At 36.4% G+C, this 22,416-nt stretch overlaps 4 protein-coding genes across 9 annotated transcripts in view; 2 read left to right on the top strand and 2 right to left on the bottom strand.

Moving 5' to 3' along the window:
* Positions 1-792: 792 nt before the first annotated feature.
* LOC116289494 (uncharacterized) lies at positions 793-5,621 on the bottom strand. The gene is made up of 4 exons (XM_031696437.2): positions 5,401-5,621; positions 4,579-4,652; positions 4,060-4,144; positions 793-3,311 (listed from the first exon to the last, which is right to left on the bottom strand). The coding sequence occupies exons 1-4, from the start codon at positions 5,505-5,507 to the stop codon at positions 3,227-3,229; spliced, it is 351 nt and encodes a 116-aa protein (XP_031552297.1). The 5' UTR covers positions 5,508-5,621; the 3' UTR covers positions 793-3,226.
* A 432-nt stretch (positions 5,622-6,053) lies between these two features.
* LOC116289492 (large ribosomal subunit protein mL46) lies at positions 6,054-8,954 on the top strand. The gene is made up of 5 exons (XM_031696435.1): positions 6,054-6,159; positions 6,934-7,274; positions 7,792-7,986; positions 8,553-8,669; positions 8,758-8,954. The coding sequence occupies exons 1-5, from the start codon at positions 6,060-6,062 to the stop codon at positions 8,899-8,901; spliced, it is 897 nt and encodes a 298-aa protein (XP_031552295.1). The 5' UTR covers positions 6,054-6,059; the 3' UTR covers positions 8,902-8,954.
* Positions 8,955-9,014: 60 nt separating this feature from the next.
* LOC148908706 (CXXC-type zinc finger protein 1-like) lies at positions 9,015-21,559 on the bottom strand. Of its 6 annotated transcripts, none has more exons than XM_089034960.1 (21): positions 21,302-21,559; positions 20,939-21,091; positions 20,682-20,771; positions 19,956-20,070; positions 19,613-19,737; positions 18,976-19,035; positions 18,140-18,245; positions 17,014-17,187; positions 16,752-16,952; positions 13,945-15,793; positions 13,779-13,853; positions 13,360-13,437; positions 12,907-12,984; positions 12,567-12,784; positions 11,863-11,971; positions 11,347-11,442; positions 11,125-11,238; positions 10,629-10,672; positions 10,372-10,462; positions 9,981-10,133; positions 9,015-9,624 (listed from the first exon to the last, which is right to left on the bottom strand). In XM_089034960.1, exons 10-21 carry the CDS (start codon positions 14,005-14,007, stop codon positions 9,343-9,345), a joined length of 1,401 nt encoding a protein of 466 aa, XP_088891086.1. In that variant the 5' UTR covers positions 14,008-15,793; positions 16,752-16,952; positions 17,014-17,187; positions 18,140-18,245; positions 18,976-19,035; positions 19,613-19,737; positions 19,956-20,070; positions 20,682-20,771; positions 20,939-21,091; positions 21,302-21,559; the 3' UTR covers positions 9,015-9,342. The 6 variants fall into 6 exon arrangements, with proteins under 6 accessions (XP_088891086.1, XP_088891083.1, XP_088891084.1 ...); XM_089034957.1 differs by lacking the exon at positions 18,976-19,035 and adding an exon at positions 18,777-18,881; XM_089034958.1 differs by lacking the exon at positions 18,976-19,035.
* LOC148908705 (large ribosomal subunit protein mL46-like) overlaps positions 19,747-22,416 on the top strand; it is a 6,522-nt gene continuing 3,852 nt past the window's right edge. The window contains 1 exon segment of the mRNA XM_089035950.1: positions 19,747-19,761. Coding sequence (XP_088892076.1) covers positions 19,747-19,761 — 15 coding nt within the window.

The raw sequence follows: 22,416 nt of genomic DNA, 5'->3' as shown, positions 1-22,416 counted from the left end.
ATTTGACTATAAGCATGACCAATCAGAATGCAGGGTTTATAACAGTTCATTAGTTTGTTCAGTAATCAAACTAAACTACTTTATAGTTAAATGAATTAACCAAATGGGCCATTATTTTAGTTAGCCCTTTCCCAGTTCAATCACAGTGTCAAGCTCTCAGACCTTTACAAGACTGGACAGAGGCTATAGACATGCATTGTTTTTCACTTTTTCAGTAATTACATTATTTTATAACTGCGACTCATGCTCAATTTATGGCTAAATACCTTTATTTCTTTTCTTTTTCCATTCCCTTTAGAAGTATTACTTATTTTAATACTTTCATACAAAAAAATTATAAATGTGAATTTTGATGTATCATCAAATAAACTAGCCTGCATAACAAGACTTTCTTGCCCATATGCATGACAGCTTTGGAAAAGGAATGGGAGCTTGTGGATCAGTTCACACTTTCCCTATTCCCTTCCCAAACAGCCTTCAGACTTGTTAATTATACATATAAGCATTTTCCTATTTATGTGCTATAAACCAGGGTGCTTTCTGTGTTGGAAAGGAGTTAGCATGCACCAAATAATACATCAGTTTTGCATCAGATGCATACCACTATTTTTAAAGAGCACAGAGCTCACTTGCATCTTTAGCCTTATTTATAAGTTAGCTATTAATTTACAGATACCATTAAAAATCTGTGGAATTTTGAAACATTGGTATCGTTCAAGCTGCATTCTTTATAGGCATTACAGTTGATTTTTGCAAAAACAAAAGTGACTATAGCAATCAAAAGGCTCAAAGTGTCAATATTCCATTTTTTATTCATTATTTATACATTATTTTTATTCATTATTTTCCTCCAGGTAGCTTAAGGTGGCTGCCTACTTTTGAACGTTCGATTTGAGCCCACGATGTGGGCGTGCTCAAAAACCGCTGAAAAATCTACAAGATTTTATTGAAGAACCATACGCGTTTTGAGCTTCAACAGGGCAAAACCCTCAAATTTTGCACGGGACTCTATATTTTTTGATAGCTCATTCGAAAAAACTCCTAAAAATCTAGGTAATATCAACATTTTAGGAAAAGTTTAAATCAGGAACACGTGAAAAAATAGATTTTTGTAGGGATTTTTGTTCGACTTTATGAGATTTTTTAAGAGCACCGAAACTACAAAATATGACAAATCAATGTATCTCTCTGTCTTTTTGTCGAAAATATCCATGTATTATTGTAGAAGGATTGACTAGACTTCGTTCGTGCGATCATATAGTCTGCAAATAACTATTATCTTATTTATCTTAATTTTTTTCTAATCACTTCCGGTGGCGCAATTTTTACTCCAAAAGCTCGTGCGTAGGCTTCCATTAAATGCTAATTATCTCGAAAACGAGCTCAGGACACCCTATTTTTCTTTCCAGATTTGGAATCAGCATTGAATTTCAATTCGGAAAATCGAAGTTTTAAAGAAAGCTTAAATCAATTTTCAAAAGTAGGCAGTCACCTTAAGAATAGAATGTTTCCCTGGGGGAGGGGATTGTTAATTAGGCCCTGTCTACATGTATCTGGATATTTTTGAAAACAGAATAGAGGCGTCACCATCACATGCTGGCACCCATAATACAATTTGGGCTGCCTGTGGTTAGATGGCATAACAATAAAATTCCTTTACACTCAGGAATTGAAAAACATCCAGATACTTGTGGACAATCCAGCTTCTAATCATCAATTGTACTAGAATGTACAGTTTCCTTAATATTTCCACGATACCCTAGAAAAAATCCTAGAAATCCTAATTTCTTCTGGGAAAGCTAGGAGGCTACATATTATCTGAAAATAATTACTGATCTTATCAAAATCCATTGTTTTCAGTCTGCATTATCCCAAAGAATGCATAGAGGAAAATCAGACATATTTAGTTCATTCATTATTGGCTTTGTTTCTATGATAAAGAAGCTAGAAAGAAAACAATTGGATTTTGATAAGAACAATAATTATACTAGATAATCACTTTCTCAGTAATTATCCATTAAATACACACAAGACTGTCTTGATTATGTTTTTCTTGATTGGCACTGAGTCTGCCTGGCACCTGCCTGGTTTTCTATAGAAGCTCCCTAGTCAGTTTTATTTACAAATTTTCTTTAATACACTATCAGTTCAGATACTAATTAGATACATACCCAAAAGATTATTTTAATTATTTTTATGTGGTTCTAATAAAGCCAAGTGAGGAAGGAACTGATTCATTAATGGTTAAAAACTTCATATACTGTAATTTCATACAAAGTGACAATATAATATTACGGGACTAGTAGAAAAATCTAACATTGTCAAAAATTTAATCTTATTCCTATCACTAACATGCCTTATAGACTAGAAAGTTATAAAAAAGATACCACCTCTTCCAAAGACATTAAAAAACATAAAAACTAATATACAGGAATACAATTGACTCCTATATATAGGTGTACATTCATGCCCTTACAGAAAAGTTCACTAATTAATGTTACTGCGCATCAAGAAGTTCACAGGTAATTGGATCTTTTAAAGTTTTTGATATTAGCAAATAAATTAAATAAAAAAATAATTAATACAACAGAAAATAACTGGGCACTGTCGACTACAAGGAAATTTTAAGGTTTACATTAGTTTCATCAACAAAAGTATTTTGTGTTAATAATATGTAAATGGCTTTAGATAAAATTTATTATGAAACATTTAAATCCATAGATAAATCTATTTATCATATGACTTGTATCTGCCGGGCATGCACTCTTAGAAAAACCTTCGGGAAAATGGCGTGAGCAGGGCCATACGGCTTTGAGCGAGCAGGGCCGTACGGATCCGTATGGCCCTGCTCGAATCTGCGTGCTGTCTCTTTTTCAGCATTTATTTACTATTTCTTTCTTTCTTTTATTTTTTTATTTTTTTTTTTTCGTGAGGGTCATATGATAAAATGCTTATTGAATGAGTTAGGTCGGGCCGTACGGGAAAATATTTGGCTCTCGGTCATTTGTATGGACCTTGCTGTGCTCGGTCCGTACAGCATCACCTCAAGCCAAATATTTTCCCGTACGGCCCTCCCACTCAGTCAATAAGCATATAATAAAAACTACCTTGTAAACCCTAGCTGTAAAGTAAGCCCATCCATGTGCTCCACCAAAGTGGGAATCAATATAACTAAATTGACATTAATTATAAATTTTCATTTTCATAAAAATTATGCATTCAAAACCTATTCAATGTTGATAGCCGTGTACTGCGGTGTAGATGGTTGATGGCTATCAGATTTTGGACCATTATAGACTCCTTTGTTTGTCCTGGAAAATGTGTATATCAACAGAACCATTAGAAACAGCATGAATAATATAATAATTTAAATAATTCAATTGAAGGATGGACACAGTCATTAGAGTTTATTAGTTTATAATTTGGCAAAGTCAAAGTGATGATCGTTGAATATTAACTGAGACGAAAGCAAAGGTATCATTCACCATAATCACTGAACCAGCAGAGACAAATAATTATTTTGGTATAATCTTAGGCCCCATCCACACTATGCCGGATAAATTTGAACCCAAATTTTTATCTATTCAGTTAGGTCTACCGTCCACACTAGTCCGGGCGAATCCGGAACAATTCTTCACGGAAAACGAATTTTATCGAATACGGTCTCCAGAGCAGAACAATTTGAAAACAGCGGCTAGCCGTATTAGTGTGGATGGAGAACATTTTGTATCCGAAATTTTTCGAATATGATGACATCATGATTGTCATGGGAACATGGCGGGAAGGCTAAAAATTCACCGCGGGATCAATTTCAGCTCCGATGTACATGCTCAGATGCTCAATAGTGTGGCAGCAAACATTTTTTCCATTTTCCTGCGTGGACGGAAAACTTTTTTTTGGTTTCGGTGTGAAAGTTGCGGATTCAAATTTATCTGGCATAAGTGTGGACGGGGCCTTAGACTTCCTAAAAATTCACCATGGGAAACACTACATTCAAGTCTAAAATTAATACTAATATATTAATAATTATTATATTTATAAAATTAACAGTTGATTTACCTTTCTGCTGTAACAGGACTTGACGTATCACTGTACGGTTTCCTGTCATCATTGGTTCTTTGGCCAGATATCTCACTATGTATGTCTGCAGATAAAATGTGCACTCCTGAATACTGATTAAGTCTACATATTTTCAATATACTATATATCCTACACTGGGTCTGGTTGTACAAAGGGTGGATAGCCTTATCCAGTGGATAAGTTCATGCTATTATCCAATAAATTTATCCACTGGATAGAGCTATCCACCCTTCGTACAACCAGGCCCTGGTGTTCTTTATAATTTCATCATAAATATTCATTTTATTTATTTATTTGTTGCCGTCAGAGTCTTCATAGCCATGCAGATGTCAACATAAAGCATAATCTACATCTACATCTACATTTATTTAAGATCATCAAAGGGGGTACCCATCACAGATAGACTGTAATACTCAAGTGACACATGGTGTAGTTGATGTTTAATAAGTAATAAGAATCGCAGCTATGCTGAAAAGGAGTTATTAGTATTGCTTTTACCTGAAAAGTCAATTTCATCATCAGACCTTGGGTCTTGTATTTCACTCAGCAGGTGTTGGTCACCATATTTCCTACTAAATTTCACAAAAGAAGAATACTTATAAGCACTCTTTAAGTAACATTCTCAATTTTTTTGTTTCTTAATAACCATTCATTTTTATTGGCGAAGGTATGGGATTCGCTTGCTAAATTAAAAAAAAACTTGAACGACCCTCTATTGTAGGATAAAAAATATTTCCTATACTGTTTATTGCCTCCACTCTCCCCTTTCATCACCCTTTATTTTATTACCTCCCCCCCTACCTACCCCCTTCCTAGTAAAAATTGTACACCAAATATAAGCTCACTAGACATCAATTAAATTTTACCAAAACATTATGTACAAAAACAAAGAGATATGAGCTTATGAGCCTAAGGCAAAAAAATGTACTTCAGAAAAAAGTACAAAATTTATGCTCTCAAATAAATTAAACTGAAATGACGCTGGATGACAAATTTTAGGGAATATTTTATGCTAATGAAATATCATTTGCGTTAGATTTTGCTACCGATTAAAAAATTAAATTCGTGCGAAGTTGAATTTTCAAAACAAAAGAATATCACGCGAAGAGCTAGCGTACAGTATTAAAAATATCAGGTCACTAGCGGCTTCAAAATGATATTCGCACGAATATCACCTTCATAAAAAGGATAAAAAAGGCTAAACGAAGCTCTCTGGAATTACCAGTTCGGGTTTTAAAGATTAAAATTGTTTTTAGCCAGTGATTTTCGTCGTTAAAGATGGAAGCTCTTGTAAGCTTATGAGCTAAAGTCTTTACTTACGATCGGTTTTTTGGTGCAAATTTTGTGTAACGATCAAAGCCTCTTTCTTGTCTGTACGACCATCGAGGGCACAACCCTGCACAGTCTGTGCCAAAACATTGGCCCATAGTAAAGATCTTGCTTACATTGGAGCTAATAAAGAGGGGAATTATTTTTTCAAACTTCGCAAATGATAAAGGAAACGTCTTCACTGAGGGGAAAACACTGAATCAGTGTGGTTAGTCTAGAATGACAACGAGGCCATATAGAGGACACAGGTAGCCCATACATACATAATGAAAAAAAATGGGAAAATATTTTTTAGAAAGAGAGGAAGAATTAGAAAGGAAAAAAAAAAGAAAAGCCAAATTAGCTTTCATTTTGCATTTTAAGAATTTATTACTATTATGATCGATTCTTTATTAGATTTTTTTAAAAATCGTATCGAGCGCCAAAAATGTCTTCTGCTAAAAAAAATTTTTAACAATAATTATCAATTCGTTTAAGTTTTCAACGAAATAACAAACTTTAAACGCCATTTTTTGCTAAAAATAAAATCCAGTGAGAAGGGAAATCAATGGAGTGGAGAAAAATAGCGGAAATACAACGGAAATACACTCGGAAAGACGGAGATACTGGGTCTAGACTGTGTCCAGGATCGCGCGGTCACGACATTCAACATGGCGGCTGAGTGCATGGTTTTCAGAGGTACAAAAGTTTTTACTAGTTTATTTACAAACAGAGGTTTGTCTTTCAGCTGCTACAGAAATTTAAAAACAGGTTGGTAATTAGTATGAGTTTCAGTCAAAATTAAGGATGTTGTCCTCAGTAATTACTATATTGAGTCTATGAGAGCAGTTCCAGAAAATACTGTCCTCATGCAGGGGGATTGGAAATGTTAAGGTGTAGGAGAGGAGTGATGAAGAGATGTACATTCTATTCTCTTGCTCCTAAGGAGGATGACCTTGGATATAAAATATATTGAGCATTAGATCAGCCCTTAGTATTTTATTAGCAAAATATTTAGGCATATATTATAAATAGTGCCAATAAAACTAACGAAATCCAAGCAGTGATGGTTGAGCTGTTTGGAATTTTTTACGCTCAACATACGGAGAGGGATCACATAACATCTAAAAGACATGGCTTGCCAATTTGTAAACCCCCCACACACACACACACAAAACACAACCACCATCCACCACCACCACCACCACCACCACCACCACCACCACCACCAATGCTTCGATAAATAAAAATACCATAACATTAGTACTACAAAAACGAAGCAGTTGTTCTTTTTGACCAGCAAATATATAATTCAAAAGCACTCCAGAGTTTTCTACTCCCATCCAAGAGTTTTTGTCAATGATGCATAAGTTTTGATTTTGGTGCGGAGCCTCATTTTCAAAAGAATGCTGTGCAATCGTGTGATAGACTGGGGGTTACTGATATCCTTGGTTACGGTTCATGTATGGTTTTCTCTGGTGAATGTGTATTTGCTTCACGTTAGTGCTACTGTATTTCATCTAATTTTTTTCAATTTTCTTTTAGTTACATCTGTGATCCAACATTCATCAAAACCACATCTAAACAGTACTTTTTATAATAAAAAGTTATATTCCACTTCAGTAAAGGTTAAAATTGAAACTGATCCAGGACGGTTATCAAATATATTCAGTGCAGTATGTGTAGAGAGACTGCCATTCATTGTACCTGAGAAAACAGAGCTTCAAAAACAATACGAGGAACTGCAGGATCAGCTTGAACTTGAGCGCAGTGCACTATCTGAGGATGAGGTCAAGGTTAAGAAAGTCATGGAGAGAAAGAAAAAGTTGACAGAGAGGGATGAAGAAGAGAATATGGAGATTGCTCAGTTTGAAGAACAAAGAAAAGTATGCTATTATTGCAGTTTTTGATATTCTATGAACTCGGCAGTAGCAAGCTGCACTCTGAAATTTGTTTTTTCACTGCTATAAATCTAAAATAATCAGTTGTTACCTTTTATATTTTTGACTGGAAGCAGTAAAATACCGATTTCACCACAAGCTGTTGACATGTCTGAGTTTGCAGAAGATTGAATGTTCCAGTAAAACATCTGTAGAGGATATTACATAGCCACACTACTGACATTCATTACACTGATGATCATTAACTGTATAGTGTAGATTTTGCTCCATAGCCCTTTTTCAAGTTCCAAATTATTGCTATGTTCTTTGATTACAGACTCATTTACTTAGGGTTAGCCTCGAATCAAAATTACATTCACAAATACCAACAGTAAAAGTAAAGTTTGCAGAACTTCACCACTAAAAAACACTTCGAAATTCCATGTACAGTACCTTCACTGGAACACATGAATATTAATTAAATTAAGGTCTAACGAATCACCTAAGTAATTTTTGTCTGCAGGAATTCCAAGAAGAACATGAGGAGGAATATCGTCATTTTCAGCCTGGAAGCCGAGAAACAGATGCTGATAAAAATAATGACCTCAAGAGCTCACATCGCAAGCTTCAGAATACTTTAATACTTCTACTCAAGACTCCAGATGCCCAATGGGAAATGCCTCAGAGCAATGTACAAGAAAAAGAAACATTACGACAGGTACTATTGTACAAATACATATTAGGCGAAATATATTTTCTAAGCTTCATCCAGCTTATCTGAGAAAAAATATTAGCCAATAAAAATCGAGAAAATTTGCAATAAGTGAGGTGTCCATTTTCCTCATGAAATTTGGATTTTAAGGCTCCCAAATAGAATTTTATATTTTTATTAGAATGACAGGCATGTTTTTTTATTTTTTGCTGGTCAATTTTTGCAGCCTTCATGACACCTCACTTTTGCAGTGACATCATTTCTAAGTCACCCTTTTCAAATCAACTGGATATGCTCATGGCATGTATATTGCTTAGTGCAAGCATTGGAGTGGATAAACAGAATATCTTGCACTGGCTTTAGGTCGGTCCAGTGAGATAAGGGTGGAGTTGTTTATTTTCTTGTATCTATTTGATGATGATTGATAATTATGATATTTATGATATGGATGTGATCAAAGGAGCTTTACAATGATTTATGAATGAGAGATGGTTAGTATGAGGTGTAGGCACTGAGGGTGGTCACTGCCAGGGTTTCTTTACGTCCTATTTAAAACATTTCAATCATTCTAGGCTGCTGAAAGAAGACTAAAAGAGGTTTGTGGATCAGAGATAAATGTGAAATACATAACCAATGCTCCAGCTGGTGTTGTAAAAATACCACATCAAGAAACCCGAACTACTAATAAGGTGAATTGCCATTACTTTACATCCCTAGGTAGATTTCACTGCTTAAGAATAATATCTGTAGCTCACAATAAGGCTCGGTTTCTTTCAGGTATTCTTCTACAAGGCATGTTTTCTCGGAGGTACAATCAATTTAGGAACTGAATATCAAAACTATGCATGGGTTACGAGGGAAGAAATGAAAGACTTTGTAAAACCGGAGTATTATAAAACAGTCAGTAGATTTGTACGTTGAGTCACATATCATGGTAAAAAATAAAAATCACCAATCTGTTGTTTAACAAGTTACTAGGCCTTTTAATGTCTAAACTGTACTTTACAAACCTTTACAAGCATCAAAATAAATCTAATACAGATAAAAATATACATTTCTGCTGTACAAGGATATCTATATATTAAATAATTTAAGTCGTGTCAAAACTTCATATATCATACAAGTACTACATGTATCTACAAAATAGGACTTCAGGTGTGCTTACCATTTAACCAATCAATCTGGTTGGAAATTCGATTGCTAATAAGAAATTAAAGAGCAGGAAACTTTGACTTCCAACAAATTGTGCACACATTTACCAGAAGAACCAAAAAGACTGGGAAAAGTAGATGACCTCAAATGGAAGGCAAGCCCCCAACCCCTACTCTTGGCTGCTCTATGGCATCATTCTTTGATAACTGACTATGAATTGACATCCATCAGACAAGAATTTGAATCATGAGTTTCTGTATGACTGTTTATTGTCGATTCATCATCCAGAATATTTTCATTATTGTCTGGTGAAGTTTCAAGGTCATGTTGGTTTTCCATGTCTATTTCATGCTCTGATTCCTTCTCATTTTCCTCTTCCACCCAGTCAGGAGAGAGAGTCTGGTGAAGCAGGAGGGCCAACACTCCACCTCTGCGGTCTGACGAATTAGTGATTTGTCTCTGTTGTTCATAGACTTCTTCTAATTTTAACCACTGCAATTTTAAAACACTACTTCAATCACTTTGCTCATTATTTAGGAAATAAAGTAAGGCTGCTTTAATGGGGACTTTATGTTGGATATTGCAAAGTGTTCATTCCCTCCCCCAAACCTCCTACATGATTCTACCCCCACCCCCCCACCCCATAACTTAATTATCTGCAATACATGCTTAGGGTGGTGGTGTTTTACTGGATGGGGGGGGGGGGGGGTGGGGCAGGGTCTTGAGTTTTCTACTTATATCATAAAATGTTGCCACTTTTGTGCCCCGACCCACCCTATGCCTTCAAAGAAATTATTTTTTCCTGCTGGGCTGTTCAATCCCTTCTAGGAGGGAGGGGTGTGACTTACCTGTTGCACTTTCTGTAAGTCTATCTCAGCTCGCCGTAGTTTTTCCCAGCGATAGTGTCTCATACATGATCTTTTTAGGGCAAGACAGATTTTACTAGTTTCTTCAAAAACATTTTTTACTAGTGGGCAGCCACATACAGCATTAGGTGGGACCTACCAAATAAAACAAGCTAGTGTAACAATCATTTATTACTATAAGACCTGGCCTGTGTAGAAATTACACAATTTGGTTAACAATAGGGTAACTATTTTTACTCAGAGTAATTTTCATCTAGGCCCGAATTCTAGATTGAATTAGAATTTGATTTTTGCAGAACCCCTTCCCATCCTATTCCCCCTCTAAGGAAACTCTAAAAGGTGAAGAAGCTTTCTAAATAAACATTATTCTTACTTTTGGCTCTTTGGTATGCTCTGGACACAGTACTCTCAGTCTTTTACAGTATATTCCTAGTTGTGCATTGTAAAAGTCACAGAACAGGTTTCTGAATTAAGAAAATATAGCAAAATTTGTTATAATAATTGTATTATTGATATTAGTTGTACATAAAAAGATACACAAATATGGATACAATTTATAGAAAGTATCTTATTCTCAAGAGTTATGGTATGAATGGGAAAACATTACAACTAAGCAAACTGAGTACCTACCCTGCACTCTTGTAGGCAGATCCAAAAGTAGTTAGACTCTCATTCTTTGAAATGAAATAAAATCACATGGTCATAAAGATTGTAAACATTAGATACTTATTGTTTATTACATGTGTGTGTGTGTGGGGGGGGGGGGGGGGGGGGGGGGGAGTCAGTGGATTTGCAGGGGGGGTACAATTTTCAAAATCAGTTGAAATTTGGTGGTACATTTTTCTTGTTATTGCAAAGTATGGGGAGAACAGGTTCCGATTTTAGGTTTTTCGTGCTATGTTACAACTGACTTTTAACTTGAGCTACATTTTTTTATAGGATGATGTAAAAGGTAGCATTTTTTTTATTGAAAGATATTATATGGGATACTAATTTTACCTTTTTCTTTTTTCCCCAATTCAACCCCCATCCCCACCCCCATACCCCCCCCCCCCAACTATGACGTAATAAACGATCGCACCCTAAACATCAAGAGAGAGCAGTTTCAACAGTGTTTCAATAGTACCTTCATGTAGCATTTCTCCATGTGTCTCAGAGCTACTCTTGGAGCTAATGGCAAACCACAGGTGACACAGTGAATCTGAAGGTCAGTATCCGTATCCATATCAACCTCTTGTTTCTGAAAGCCAACCAGAGACCAAAATCAGTTTTTGAAATGGGGTTTACCTTTGGATTTATTCCACTGGTAGCCCAAAGAAACATAAAATATGTCAGTGATTTCTCTCACCTCTTTTTCTTGTGTGGTTATCTGGCTTCCTCTTTCTATCATTTTTTCTAATTCTTGACTTAATCTATCAAGTTCAAGGAGTCTGTTTTGGGCTTGCTGTTGAACCAAGCAAAGCACTTTTAGATACAACTGTAGCATATTCTTAATCTACATGTTTACCTAATCTAGTAACCCTCTATATAGCCCCCTCCCCAGAGATTCTTCCAACCCTTAAGATATTCAAAACTCCCTAAGTCAGAGTAAATTGTAGACCATTGTAACAGATTTTTGATGAAGCAAGAGATCAATCAGTCATTAACAACCATGGTCAATCATTTGTTAATCTTCAATGGTGTTCATTGATCATTATCAAACTTGGTCAATGGTCTGTTTTTGGAAAACCAAGAGTTGGTTGGTTGAGCAATGTTGACTGGTCAGCTATTCATGGTCAACTACCATCCAACTTCCGTCTGGCTTAGCATCAAGGGGAAGGAGATTTCAATATTTGATATATCAAGAACAAAAGTTCAATCATACTTCTTTCTTCTTTTCCAAGCCTCCTAATAAATGTTTTGCATTCTGATCTGCTAAACTTGGCTCTCTGTTCCACTGTTGCATTCTCTTGGGTAATATTTCCTGGATACGCCTGAAGGAAAAAAACATTTATGGTATCGAATTGAAGCTAGAACACAGTGCACCTTATCCACTATCTAATATAAGGCCCATGGTGCTATGATACATACCTATAGTATATGTGGTATTGTATTGAAGCTAGAACACAGTGCACCTTATCCACTATCTAATATAAGGCCCATGGTGCTATGATACATACCTATAGTATATGTGGTATTGTATTGAAGCTAGAACACAGTGCACCTTATCCACTATCTAATATAAGGCCCATGGTGCTATGATACATACCTATGGTATATGTGGTATTGTATTGAAGCTAGAACACAGTGCACCTTATCCACTATCTAATATAAGGCCCATGGTGCTATGATACATACCTATGGTATATGTGGTATCGTATTGAAGCTAGAACACAGTGCACCTTATCCACTATCTAATATAAGGCCCATGGTGCTATGATACATACCTATGGTATATGTGGTATCGTATTGAAGCTAGAACACAGTGCACCTTATCCACTATCTAATATAAGGCCCATGGTGCTATGATACATACCTATGCACATATAAAAAATTTGCTATCAAGGACAATTTTTCATTTATACTTACCTTACAGCCAGTTGTATCCCACATTCATCACTGCAGTACTTTGAGTTGGGTGTTGCTGCATTAGTACAACCAGGGCCATAACAATGCCTAGGGACTTCATCCTGCTCCATATCCTTGGACTGATCACCAGAGCCTTTCTTATCATCCCCTGATCCTATTCTGTAACGTCTTCTTGGGTTTCTTTTTGGATGTTCATGAGATGTTGGCTTAACTTTTGCCTGTAGTCATAAACAAAAGCTTAGTATACACTAATGTTCTACAATAGCAGACTGTCCAAGCCATCACACTACAATTATTATTATAACTTACTACATTTGTGGAGTTTTGGTTAAACACTTACATGTAATTTACGGGCAGGAGTAGCATGTTTCATCTTGACAGCCTTTTTTTGATGCTTAACCACATCTCTCTTCTCCTTCTATGTAAAATAACACAAAAAAGATTTTAATTCTCTAATCCTCTAAGATCTTCAATTCAGCCCAAAATCTCTCTCAAGATATTGGGTTTTTTTTATTGCAATTCTTTGATTGAAGGTCGTTGAATTTATGCTAGTTGGCAAACAAGACATCACACTCCTGGGGTCCCAAAACACAAATTTTGAGAGAGCTCAAGATTGTAATTCTACAGTAACTTCTGTATAAAAACAGCATAGAAAAAGAGAGGTTTTGAGAAATTTTGATGAAAATTCGTGATAAAGTTTGCAAGAAAGTTTGTTAAGAAAATAAATACTGTAACATTGCATTAAAGAATAAAATAATTTTTATAGTGTACACAGTGTGCCACAGTAACTCACTCTTTCTTTGTGCTTGATATATTCACGTTTCTCTGATGAATCCTCTGCTTTTGAACCTTTTGTTTTTCTCAAGATTATCTGTTAGCAAAATTAAAACAATTAAATGCTAGAATACATAATAGATCTTTCAAAAAATTAGCCTCATCCCCCAATCCCCCCCCCCCCCCCTCCCCCACACAAACACACACACTTGTTAACAAAGCTTTGACTGGTAAGAAATAGCTTTTGGACACCATTACCAGTATGCATAATCTATCTTGCTGATGAAGGCATCAGTTGTGAAGCTGAAACGTCCATATTTTAAGTCAGAAAGTCAGTCAGAAACGACCTCTATTTGATTTATTTCAGAATGCCTGACTGCTCCTATAACATTTTTAAACTTAACGAAAAAATTTTGAATTATTAAAACAGGTGCTTACCCTTGACATTTTAAGACACTGTCGCAGTCTACATTTTTGTCTCATCCTGTTTGGCCCACCAAACTTTCTCATGTCCTAAGGTTTTGTCAAAATAAATAGAAGTTATAAAATAATTATAATTAACTTTTATGGGCTTTTATGGTTGGTCTGACGGGGATTACAGTACCTTGCAAAAATCACATTTCCCACAATCAACGGTTCTGAGGCAAGACTCACATTCACCACACATTCTTGATGACCTCTTGAGCTGGGTTTTCTAAAAAAATATAACAATCATACAAGATAACAATTTATAAACAAAGGAAATGAATGGATATATGTACATGTAGATGAATACGTCTACAGTATGGATGAATGGATAGATAAGATGAATAGATGGATGGGAGGGATGGTTTAATGGATGGATGGATGAATGAATGGGATGAATGGATAGATGGGGTAAATAGATGGATAGATGGATGGGAGGCAGGGATGGATGGAAGGATGAATGAATAAACAATTTAATGAATGAATGAATGAATGGATGGACCCACATAACAATCTGGGGACCTCAATGTGTATGCACACCAACAATCTGGGGATGGTTCACAAAGTGGGGACTTGAATCAGGTCCCCACTTTGAAAAAGTCAGGAAACGGATTATCTTAGCTAGAAAACACTTTTCCAAAGAAATTTAAGCAAGTCCTCAGATTGCAATTTTTGGTGTGCAAACTAGTAGGTCCCCACTTTTCATGTTAATAAGTGCAAAAACAAAAATCACAGTTTTTTAACTTTACAGTACACAATATGACTTTTATCAATGTAAACATCTTCAATCAAGCAATGCAAATTATTGACTCTATTTTTAACTGGAAAAGCACACTTTCTAAAGTTCAGGTCCCCAAATTGTCGAGTGAATAAGTGTGAAAAAATTGTTTTCAAAGAAAATGTCGTTTTGATTCCAAAAAGCTCTTAAAACATCTATTCAAAAGGTGCAGTGACCGGAAAACATTTTTTTGAGCTTTTTTTAAAAATTTGGGTCTCCATTTTGCCCCACACTGCCAATAGTCCCCAGTTTGTAGTGTGCAAACCAGATTTTCTTTTAACTGTTTGATGACTTGCAAATAGAGTCCCAATATTGACAAACGGACGCAGTGTGATATTTTTGGACGATTACAAAGCAGTGAGTTGAGACTGAACTCTAATATTTATTTATTAACAAGAAATAACAGTGTAATACTCAAAAAATGATCATGGAGTACTATTTTTATAAGTTAGTGATCCTGCTCTAATAGAATGAGAGAAACTGCTTAAGGCCCCGTTACACATTGAAACTTTTAGCTGAAACTTGTGAGCAACAGCGTTGCAAGACAAGTTTCAGAAGCAATTGTACCGTGCAACACCCAAGCTGTGTGAAACTTTTGTTGGGAGAAAGTTTTTGCAACCGAAACTTATGTCGCAAACAAGTTTCAGGATGGAATTACCCCTGAGAAACTTGTCTCGCAATTCCGTCGCATACAAGTTGCAGCTCAAAGTTTCAACGTGTAACAGGGCCTTTAAACTCAGAGTCCCAGGTGGTGGCTCTTTCACATACATATATTTCAAAAATCGTGGTCACAGCCGAAGCACAGTCCACACTCCTAAGACTGCAAAATATATTGGGAATTTTTCGCATAGTAAATTTATTCACAGCATATTTTTGTTGCGTATTGTGGACTAGTAGCATGTATACCAGTAATATACCAGTAGGTGTATATAGGATTTGGATACTCATAGCAAATTACCCCTAAAAGGTACCAGAGCCTCATCCAAATGGGCACAACATCTTATAATTTTACCCCCAAAACCAGGTTTTAAACTAGCATAAGGGATGACAATAAGATGATGATATCAATCTTTTGATATATAAAGCGGAATATGTTCAAAGTGGAATGTGTTCAAATTTTAGATTGTGTTGTTAAGTTCTTTCGAATGACACTGTCATTTTGGTCATAGGATAAACTTGGGTTTGGTGCCAAACTTGTGACATCATTTTCCTGAAAAAGATATAAAAATCAGAACAAGGGCACTAGGTCAAACATTGTTTTTTTTAGCCATTAAACTTCGTCATATAGGTGGTTTTAGCTGTTAGAAACTGTTTAAACTGTTGCTTATCTGTTCTGTTCTGTGCTGCGTGATTTGCTCAGTTTCCTTGTCTATATACACTAAAAATACTCAAAATACTGCTGTGACCAACGGTTCAATCGTACGTAAGGAACCACTGCATCCTCACACAAGCGTCGGTTAATAAGTTAATCCAAATACTCTAAATAACCAAGAATGAACCTGTTCACTCTTGGTTATTTAGGGGATTTGGATTAACTTATTAACCGACGCTTGTGTAAGCGGTCACGAGGCAGATATAGGATGCGGTAGTGTGTATAGATGAGGAAACTTAGCGAATCAAGCCAGCCGATAACAGAACAGATACGCAACAGTTTAAACAATTTCTAACAGCTAAAAAACACCAATATAACGAAGTTTAATGGCTTAAAGAACACCAATATTTGCCCTAGTGCGCTTGATGAGAAATAATAAAAAGAACAAGTTAGTAAGAACAAGGACCTCTATATCATGGCTAAGTTTCGAGAACCTAGGGATAGAAATGGAAAAGTAACCCAAATGTGTCGATTTCAGGTGTCGTTTTGAGCAGCGTGTTGCCAATCAAAACAGCACATTACTTCATGTCACACAACACTTGCCAAGAGGTCATTTATTTCTATATGTATGTTATTGTATTTTTATATTTTATAACTCCATAGTTGTAGATGTCACTGTCAGAAGTATAAAATTTAAAAATAGTCTAATAATAAATTATGTACTTCTAATGCGCTTTTTAATATGTAATGATTCAAGTCACAGTACAATATAAATAATATCCTATTTACTATTGAATCATTAGAATGAAGGTGGGTATTGAAATGAAGAAATGAAAAATGAAAATGGGATGGAAACCTTTATTTGGTGATCACCAAACGAGAAGACGGTGCAAGCACCCTTGTCACCAGCCTTAATTCCTCAACATTCTCTTGACAACTTCTCTCCAATCCAAGAACGTGTACATGTAGTTCTTAGTGATCTGGATCTGGAAAAGCTACTGGTCCGACACAAAGGCTGTGCCCCTTGTAGCATTGAAACCATGTAATATGGAATCGACTATTCTAGGCAACCTAAAGTTGATACTCATCCCCCACATCTAGGGAGGATTTGATCATACCTTGGATGGTGTTTGTTGGTTCCTGCTGCCAATACTTTAACGAACTCACTGATCCAGATGATCTGGGCTTCTGTTTTTGGCGGCTTCTCGTCTTTAGGTGCATCTGTGTCATCTTCCTCTTCTTCAAATGAATCATCCTTAGATGAACACTTCTTTTTTTCGTCAGGAGATTTCCTGGACAAAGAACAAAAGACACCAATGAAGACACTCAAGGCTCATGAAACAACATAACAGGACCAATCAGCACGAATGGAACTGTTAATTCGGCCACCGAAGGGACATTCAAAAGTGGCAGTATTTAGTGGGCTGTCAAAAACGTGTTTTATTGATTAGTACGAAACTAAACAAATTAAGTGAAATATTGCATATTGAACTTTTAAATAATGTTTCTAAAACTTCTGATGCTATTGGAGCTCAGTTACTGTATAACCCACATTCAACTTCTAAGAAGAACTGACTCAACAAAACAAGAAAGCTGTAAACCTAAAAAGCCAAGAAAGTCAAAACAAAAAAGCGATGAGCATTTGAACATCTAATCCAGTTTATGTAAAATGACAAAACAAGTTTGCTTGTTATATACAATGGCAATGAGACAATAATATGACAGATGATAATGCATTTGTACTAACAAGCATGAAGACTCTACATGTTCAAAAATGTTTTTTATATTGTAACGCTATAAAACAAATGCGAACATACTTAAATAGCGCATCGCGCTGTACGTGTTTCTCTGTTAGAAGTTGTTGTGTTGATTCTACAAAAAGTATTATTGTACTGTCGGAATGTAAAACGAATGAATAAAAGAATCACATATTTTGCAGTAATAACTTTATAGTATTTACTTAAGATCTAAACTAACCGATTTGTCCTGGCCGTAATACGGGGTTAAAAAGTATGGTAGCCTGCGTGGCGGCTCTGGGGGAGGGGGATTGGGGACAAGGGCGGAGGGGGGAGGGGAAGAAGGAGAGCCTGCCGGCCTGTGGGATCAAGGGGAACACCTAACAAACTGAGGTCAGGAACAGGAATCCTATTCACATGTGCCGAACCTAAGAATCAAACCTGAGACACCAGTAAAATAAACTGTGGTCAACTCACAGTATCTATACTGTATAATGAGGATACGTACCTGGTTGGATTCTTGAGATGCATCGGACAGATATTGTTTTCCATCCATGAAGAGACTATTGGTTCAAAACCAGGTAAATCATGGTTCCATGTTAATCATGCCTCATCTGAGGAAACAAGGAAAAGTATGTCAATGATGGCAGAATAGTAAAAGTACTGAAGTAGGGTAATCCATGCATAAAATAAGTATAATATAGAACCTGGAAGGGAGTCTGATGTGAATTTTGAAGGAAGATGAAGATCAAAAAAGGAATGAAAAGGAGGACAAAAGAGCTAGGGTAAAGGACCAAGAAGGGACAAGGATGCTGGCGGGGGGGACGGGGGACTCCCTTATAAAAGGGGGTGGGGGGTCCTCGTCCCTTTTAGGGTGATAACGACAGGAATGTGCACCAACTGAAATTTGTGGTCCCTTTTAGGATATGAGATCACTATAAATTACAAAAAGGCAAGCGATTTGTTATGACGACGTCTACATAAACTCGTCAGAGCAAACGGCGTTTAATGCAAATAAAATCGAGAAACCAAACAAAAATGCGTTATGCGTTGACAAAAAAGACAAGGACCTGACAAATTGAAAAGGTTGAGAAGTCGGTAGGAAGAATTGAGGAGGAATAGAGGGAGAATAAAAGGGACAGTACCTTTTTTATGGTCATGGGCAGTAATCACATTTTCTAATAATAAAGCATCGACGGGGACATTGAATGCAATTCATTTACAATCCACTGTCGTAGTAGACGTGCTTTCTGAATGTATTGGCAAGAACATTTTATAATGAATAAAAACCCAAGAATTAATGAATGATTATATTAACCTGTCGCAGAATAAAGTGTAACCTACCATCTGACCATTATTTTGTGAGACACTGGGTCAAATCTTGGTGATAATGCGTTAAACAAACTGGGGACAATGAGTAGAAAGCATGGATTGTAGTGTGCTACAGGCATCCCAGCCACTTTTTAGACAAATGTGATTGGAAATATAGACTGTGCAAGTTTTAAATATAGGAAAATATAGAATATATGCACTTTATAGGAGCTAAAATAGCTTTTCAGTACTATCTACAGTATAAAAGCCATAAAAAAACTGAACCGAAAAAAGGCATACCATTTTATTACCCTTCGCCAAATGTGCTAAACAGAGTAAAATAGAAATGTATCACTCAGCAGTCGTCCTATTTATAGGAAATATAGGAAGTTTTCTTTAAATATAGGCTCTTTATAGGATCCTATACAAATTATAGGAAATATAGGAGGTCTGGGATGCCTGCCTTTAGGGAAAGGAATGGAATGCATTGGACCTGACGACTGAAATTGACTAGATTTGATTTGATGTCACTGAAAATGATTGGATATGTTGGGTGTAGCTGGAAGTGTTTGGATATAATTAAGATGGACTGGATGGCAATGAGATGGATTGGATTGGACTGGAATGGGTGAAATGTGACTGGATTTGAATCAAGGTTCGCTTTACTTACCGGTACTTTGTCTGAGAACTCATTGCTTCCCAATTCTGGTCAAAGGACCTTCCACGCTGAAGTCTTGTCCCCAGGGGATTCCCCATGATCATGAATCCATGTCATTCAAGCATCATCTCGTAGATCTTGTGAAAATGATGGAAGTATTGGTAAGTGTGGAAAGAGAGTAGAGAGTATAAAGAGCTCCTACATTGCTCAAAAAGGATGTGCAAGAAAAATTGGTGTGGATATGTGAGCAACATTTAGTCTGCAACTTGCAACGCAACCATGCACGTTGCACCACAAGTTGCATGATTTGTTGCTGTTACTACCCTGGTTTATATCATAGTCTTGCAATCCTCACCTGGATAACCTTTTCAATAAACCACGGCAAAAATTTAATGATCCAAGGCTACTAACAACAGCTTCTTTCAGTATACCACGCTCTGGTTTTGGCAGCGTGACGCCTGGGGACAGGTCTGATATGATACCATCAAACAGAGTGCTAAATGATGCCAAACATTTTACCAAAAATATTTTAAAAAGTCCCAGATGGTTCCAGAAACATGTTTTCTTAAATGTTTCCAACTGTGGCAAAACTGTCAGGAAACATTGGGGAACTTGTTTACTCAATATCAGTTAGCATATGCGCATTTTCAAGATAGAGCTAGAGTTGCTAAGTAACGAAATTTTAGAATTTTAATTTTCGTGGCTAAACCAGAAAACATTGTCTCCATGTGTCTGCCCCACAGCACAAACATTTTTGCCTCTTGGAAGCAAAACTTGTTGAACACAGCAAGGTTTCGCATGTGGCTAAACTTGAAAACATCAGGGAACATGCACACAGAAACATGTTTCCTCGTTTAGCCAGGGTCCTAATGCTCGATGTCTCACCAATACAACATTGGGTATGATTTCCCACCTCGATGTAATAAGGCAGAAGAATGCTTGTTTGTCGAAGCCTGTGCTTAGAAAGGTTTATTCATTGCTTTTCCTCCCTCTGTAGAACTTAACCTCCAATTTTCAATTTTTATATTCAAATATTGGTTGTTTTGTATATAAATTATGTCATTCAAAATTAAGAACAAACCTTGGGTAGGTTGACTTCCATGATAGATAGCAGCATTAGAATTTAGTTTTCATCAGAAACATTAGCTTAAGGTTGGTGCTGGGAGGAGAGCTGTGGAGTAAAATCATTTCCAAGCATAAGTACTTAAGGTCTTGGATATATGAATTTAAAAGTTTTAATTTTTAAAATCATGCAACATGAATGTCATGTATCATAACCATACATCATCCATACATCAATGATAATGCATTATCATCACATTTCTCCAGCCGTCTTACCAGTGTCTGTTCTTTATCCCTGGTGTACAGAGCATGCTGGTTAAAGTTTTTTAGTCCCACTTTGATGGTAGATGCCATGGGCATAGTGCAACAGAACTCAGGGTAAGTAAGTTCCTTGGTCATTTTGTAACTTGTACGCCATAACTCAGAAACCTAAAATTACAAAAATAAATATTTGTGTTACGACATAATTTTTATAGTAAGCATGACTCAGCTGAATAGTGTGCAGCCATGGCACAGTGAAAAAAAATAGAATAAAGTGCAATTGTCTGAAGAAGCTTCTACTAGGCAAATGGCTAAACAAATTGGGAATAGTTTTATATAGCAATGTAAGCCTCTTCCATCAGCTCTATAATCTTTTACCTTTCTGCACTTGAAATCCATGTGTCATAAAGGAGGGAAGATTGGGATGACTAGCTCACATTAATCTACAGGTACACATCACAGGCAGACCTCCAGAAGCAAACTACAGAGATCCCTGTGGAGTGAGGAAATGTTGGTTTCAATCACTGCTGCTCAATATTAGATTTTTTTCAATTCTCAGATTGACTATTACATTACCTCTTTCTTCAATTTCCTAAAAAAATTGCTCATCCCAATTAAAGCTTGGGAAATCCCAGAAGTTCTCGTATGAGTAACAACAAGGCATTCTATTTCTATACTGGACTTGAGTAAAAAATAATACTTGCATTTTGAACGAGAATCATGTTTTTAAGTAACTTATATTTTATACATATGTATATATACTTATATTCTTGAGTTTATATATAATTATTGCTTCTAATATTTTGTACCCCAAAGTGACATGTTTTGCCACAAAGGAAGGCTAGCTGGTTGGTTTTATCAGATAAGTTCGCTTGGCAGCAAAAAACGCCAGTCAGTATGCGAAGTACATATAAAATAATCACATTGATAGAGCCTCGTGGCTCACATTTCATCATGTTTGAAGCAAACTTATTCGTTTTCTATCGATATTGTTAAAACAAATGCCTTCTCTATTCCTTCAAGTTAAGCTATATAGTTATTCATATATTCATATCAAAAAATTCTTTAACCAAGCATCTGAGGGACAGGATATCATTAAAAAGCTGACATCCCAGATTGCAATGTGAAGTAACTCTATGAACAATTCCATCCAACCAAAACAGTGCTTCTCATATAGCTATTCCATTAATCCTTAAATAAGCATCGGAAGGACAAGATACCATTGAAAACATTGTCCCCATGCACTGTGAATACTGAGTGAAGTCCATGGCCTGCTGAGGTGGGTTCGCTGCAGCCCCGCTGCCCAATTAGTGGCCCCGCGCCCGAGCAACTGCTCTGTGGTCACAGCAGGGTCGTCACCCTTCAACGCAAAAGAGTCCAATCGTTGCACCTGTCTGAGGTCCTCCCAGCGTCGGTACAGCCGACGCATGTCCTGTCGCCCATAGGCCTGCCCACTCCCCCCTTGTTGTCGTGGCATGCGCTCCTGCGCACCG

Source organism: Actinia tenebrosa, unplaced genomic scaffold, assembly GCF_029948245.1.
Source record: "Actinia tenebrosa isolate PJP-AT-01 unplaced genomic scaffold, QUT_ActTen_1.0 PGA_scaffold3__52_contigs__length_22856419, whole genome shotgun sequence".
NCBI lineage: Eukaryota > Metazoa > Cnidaria > Anthozoa > Actiniaria > Actiniidae > Actinia > Actinia tenebrosa.
This window is presented reverse-complemented; position numbering and strand designations above follow the sequence as displayed.